The following is a 4,632-nucleotide window of genomic DNA, read 5'->3' as shown; positions in this document are numbered from 1 at the left end:
CAGCAGCAGCAGCAGCAGCAGCAGCAGCAGCAGCAGCAGCAGCAGCAGCAGCAGCAGCAGCAGCAGCAGCAGCAGCAGCAGCAGCAGCAGCAGCAACAGGCGAGCGAGGTCAGCCAAGCGGTGAAAGAGCGGCGGGTGGCTGTCGTCCGCACGGTATCAAATCGAAAGCGCACTCGAAGCAGCAGATAGGTCAGGAGGAGGACATCACGCTTGGAGGACACCGGGGCCCCGGCCGCGGCGACCTCGGTGGCCGCGCGCACGGTCAGCCCGCAAAGCTCTGTCAGGCGCGGGCAGCAGGGCCAGCAGGTGGGCGGGTGACATGGTCAGCAGGTGCGAAGGAGGGGGGGGGGGGGGGGGGGGTGTAGATCGGGGGGGAGAGGGGAGGGCGAACGAGGGGGTCGGCGGCGGAAGGTAGGGTGTGTAGGCGGCGAGGCAGGCAGTCAAAGCGGTTAGCAGGGCAGCAGGCCCAGGGTCGGGGACCGGGCGCGCAGGGACACATGAGCCGGCACCATGGTCAATTTTCTTGGCCCCGGCCCGGTGCCCACACACGCCCCCGGGGGGGGCGGGGGCGGGGCAGTCCTGGGAGAGCTCAAGCCCGGAGGACCGGCTGACCGGGGGCGCATGTGCGGGCGAGCACGTACCGGCCGCGTGCTGGTTCTCCTCCAGGTCCGGGTCCAGGCTGACAGCTTCGGACAGGAAGCCGAGCAGCTGCGATTGGGCCAGCTCCTCCGCGGTCGGCGCCGGGGAGAGGGGCTCATCGTCAGCCTCGGATCCCGGGCCATTGGAGGGAGCCTCCGGCAGCAGGAGCAGCCACCCTTGCGGGCACTGGAGCGCGTGGCTCCGGACCACGTCGCCATCCTGGTCCATCTCCACCACCGGCAGCGAGGCGTTGCTGACGCGCGGGGAGGCGGTGCCCCGGGCCCCGGCTGGCGCGTCGGTGGCCGGGGCGTCGTCGCCCCCGGGGCTCGTGTCGAAATCCAACACCACCTCCGAGAGGGAATCCCGGCTCGATGTGCGGCTCGGCTGACATGCGGCGCACTCCCCGCGGCCGGAGCCGCCCTGCTCGGCCCAGGTGCGCAGCAGCCGGCGCAGCGTCGCCTGAAAGGGGATGCGCAGGATGGACGTCTCGCCGGGGTCGACCGGGTCAGCGCCCGGCATTCCGGCTTCGGGGGCCGGAGCATGGGGTTCGGTGCTGGGCGAGGGGGCGGTGCTGCAGCCCTCGCTGGCGGAAGCCTCGGAGGTGGCGCGGCCCTCAGCCAGGCCCCCGGTGGCCTGGGCCAGGCCCTCCGGTCCGTCAGCCCCAGGCGCATCGGCCTCCCGTGAGGTGTCGGTGCCAAGCGGAGGTTCCTCCTCCAGCTCGGTCGTTAGGGTGCCGGAATCGGTGGACTCCAGCACCTGGTCCGTGCGAGCGTCCGGCGTGATGGTGATCATGGCCGGGGCGTGTGGCAGGGCCGGCGGCGCGTCCGCGGCTTCGGTGCTTGGAGGCTGGTCGGCCGTGGCCTGGGCATCTGAAGATCGGTCGTCAGGCCGAGAGGACAGCTGGTCCGACCCGAGCGGCGGTGTTGCCTGGGCGCTCGGGGCGTTCTCGGCGACGAGCTGCTCGTCTGAGACGATCGAGGCAGCATCCTCTTGGTCGACCCCCAAATGAGAGACCTTTCCCGGCAGGACCGTGACCGAAGGGACCGGCGGTGCCTGCTGCTCAGTGGTCGGCGATTCGGTCATCGCAGGCGCGAGTGCGCTAGAGCGAGGGTCGATGGGTGTGCGTGTGCGTGTGTGCTTGTGTGCCTGTGTGCGAGTGTCTTGGAGGGCGGATGGGAGGCGGATGGGGAGCAGAGATGGTGGGGGCAGTGTTGCCGAGGCATTGCGTGTGGCAGCCAAGAGGAGTGGCCCTCCTCCACCTGGTCAGGGCATGTGGCCGAAAAAGGCCTCGCCCCCTCTCGCGCGAGTCCCCCCGCGCCAGACTCGAATGGCGCCGGATCCCCTGCACCGCCGAGGGCCAGGCAGCACTGGCCCTCGGGCTCCCGTCCCCTGGCCACATCCTTGACTCCACCTAAGCCGGGGCCAGCCGCTGTTTGGTGCGTCCACCTCGCCACCCCGGCCCCCATGCACCACGCCTCTCAAAGGTCTCCGAGAGTAACTGCAAGACGCAATTAAGGTCCCCAGCGGGGAGCGGAGGCCATGCGATCAGGGGCGAGCGCGAGTGGGTGGCCGAGCACGGAACGACGTACGCTTACGCTTGCAGCCACAGGGGAGGCGGACGGTATCGGGGGGGTAAGTGGGGGGGGGGGGGGGGGGGGGGGTCAGGGGGGGGGGGGGGGGGCCGTGGTCGGCCAGATCGGGAGGTGGGAGGGCGGGGGGCAGGGCTTGGTCCAGGCAAAAAGAGGAACCGAGGCGGGGGGAGGGGGGGCGCGGCTGAGCCCGGCGGCCTTGGCGGCATCAACAGCAACAGCACCCCCGGTGACGGTTGACACCGGGCTCAGCACCAAGGCCGCGAAGGTTGGCACATTACATCTTTTCCCTCGCCCCTTGGCATAAGTCAGGGGGGGGGGGGACACAGGCAAGGGGGCAGAAGGGAGCGTGTATTGTGGGCGACAAGGAATGTGGCCGTAGCCCACAGTCTGATATCACGTGCATCGCACCGCATCAGATAGCACTGAGTCCCATCGCACTGCGGATCTGCTCGTTCAGTGGCAGGCACTGTGTGTCCGGTGGTGGCCGGGGGGGGCGGAGGGGCCAACGAGCGTCAGTACTGGGGGACGGGATCGTCCCGCCGAGGGGACAGAGAGGGAGAGGCAGGGCGACGGTTTCGCCGTGTGGGGCCCTCTTGGGTGGCGAAACCCGCTCCCGTGGGCGCGACACGTACAATGATAAAGTGGGCGCCGATGCGCAGATATGCCGGCCACCAGCCGCGCCACAGGGCAAGCATGCCCTCCCGCTTGATGATCTGGATGTCGGCCGGAGTTAGATTCATGTGTCTGGGGGTGTTTCTCGTGGCCCACCTCTCTGGCTGTGCCTGGCTCAGTGTGTGCGCGCGAGCGTCCATGCGCATGTGCATGTGCATGTGCATGTGTGTGTGGGGGGGGAGGAGGAAGGAAAAGGGGCATGCACACTCCCAGAGTGGAACGTACATCGACCACGCATCCGAGCGTGGTGGTCGGAGACAGCAGCGACCGAACGGCGGGCACACCGGCCGTGGACAGCGGAGCCCCGCCAGGGGGACCAGGGGCGGCGGCGGCATCGGCCGATCGACGGGCGGCCATCAGCCGCGTCTTGATCACATCGGCCGGCATGCTGATGGTGGTGGCTGTGAGGCCAGCAATGAGACTTGCACTGGAGGGCGGCACGCACGGCGGAGAGGGAGCAAGGGAGAGGGAGAGAGCGCGACAGAGAGGGGCACATCAGAGGGGGCGGGGGGCGAGCAGGTCGGGCGTAAGGAGGCAGGCACATCAGAGGGGAGCGCAGGCAGCTGGGCAGGCAGGCGGGCAGAGCAAGAGACAGCCAAAGGGCCAGGGGCCGAGGCGGTCACGCACACCGAGTGCAGAGCCAGACCCTCATTCATGAGGCCATTGCGCTTGAGCACGGTCTTCGAGTGGTCGTAGGTGCCCATCTGGCCGGCAGTGAGGAGGGCCGCACGGGCGGCCGTCGGGCCGACGCCCCGGAAGAGCCCGGACGGACGAAAGACCAGCGGCCCGGTGGTGGCGCCAGCAGCAGCCTCGGCCGAGGCGCTGATCAGCCCCCCCGGCGGCGAGACCGCCGCATTGACACGCCGCAGGGCGTCGACGCTGACGGTCGGCGGGGCGAGGGCCGGCGCCGCCGGCTGGGGGGCATACATGGCATGCCGGAGGAACCCCATTGTCGAGGTGGCAGTCGGGGCGCTGCCGGTACGGAGGCCGGTCTGCCGGGAGGCCGGGGATATAGGTGGTCAGATCTCCATGGCCGGAGGCGGCCTTCCCCATTTTCGGCGCCTGTGCGAATGTGCCCTTGCACGCGCGTACCACATAGCGCCCGTCGCGAATGACACCAGCCTCGGCTTGCATGCGGATCTTCACCAGATCCAGGGGATTGGCCAGGGCCGAGCCGATGGCCCCGGTCAGCAGCCCGGCCAGCAGGCGCTTGGCCAGGCCAGGGTCTAGGCCCGGGTGTTGGCGGTCACCGCGGCGAGGAGGGGCACGGCCATGTTAGTGTGAGCATCGCCGGGGCCGCTGGCTGAGGGGTGGCAGCAAGGCCGGGCCACAGGGCAGAGGCTCCCCACCCGGCCCGGCCCTCATCCTCCCCTGCCCATGACCACAATGGTGGTGGTATCACGACGCACCGGCATCCTCGCCGCATAGGGCCCCGCGGACATACGGGTACAGCCCCATGCGCAATGACGAGTAGATGGCCTCGCGATAGAGGTTGGCCACGAGCCCCGGCCGCAAGAGCCCCGGCCAGAAGCCCTCCTCGGCGGCGATGCGGGCCCACGTCTGGCCGAGCGAGGTGTAGAGCGGGGGCGAGGGCTGGACCGCCTGCAGGCGGATCTTCACCGTGTCCAGGGGATGGAGGACTGGCGAGGCGCGGGAGGGCGGGGGTCAGAGGCCGGCGAGGTGGCGCGAAAGCAGCAACAAAGGAGGGCCGGGGACCGGGGGGGGGGGG

General features: G+C 70.1%; 2 protein-coding genes across 2 annotated transcripts in view; both read right to left on the bottom strand.

The window, feature by feature from the left end:
• The window catches only part of H696_02214 (hypothetical protein), a gene marked incomplete at both ends in the record, with an annotated part of 6,008 nt that extends 4,286 nt beyond the window's left edge, over nt 1-1,722 (bottom strand). Inside the window, 2 exons of the mRNA XM_009496115.1 lie at nt 174-277; nt 642-1,722. Coding sequence (XP_009494390.1) covers nt 174-277; nt 642-1,722 — 1,185 coding nt within the window. The remainder of the gene's footprint in view (nt 1-173; nt 278-641) is intronic.
• Nucleotides 1,723-2,643: 921 nt separating this feature from the next.
• The window catches only part of H696_02213 (hypothetical protein), a gene marked incomplete at both ends in the record, with an annotated part of 2,424 nt that continues 435 nt past the window's right edge, over nt 2,644-4,632 (bottom strand). The window contains 6 exons of the mRNA XM_009496114.1: nt 2,644-2,697; nt 2,864-2,944; nt 3,129-3,330; nt 3,531-3,895; nt 3,996-4,129; nt 4,313-4,517. Of these exons, the coding sequence (XP_009494389.1) occupies nt 2,644-2,697; nt 2,864-2,944; nt 3,129-3,330; nt 3,531-3,895; nt 3,996-4,129; nt 4,313-4,517 (1,041 nt within the window). The remainder of the gene's footprint in view (nt 2,698-2,863; nt 2,945-3,128; nt 3,331-3,530; nt 3,896-3,995; nt 4,130-4,312; nt 4,518-4,632) is intronic.

Source organism: Fonticula alba (genome assembly GCF_000388065.1).
Source record: "Fonticula alba strain ATCC 38817 unplaced genomic scaffold supercont2.3, whole genome shotgun sequence".
Taxonomy (NCBI): Eukaryota; order Rotosphaerida; family Fonticulaceae; genus Fonticula; species Fonticula alba.
This window is presented reverse-complemented; position numbering and strand designations above follow the sequence as displayed.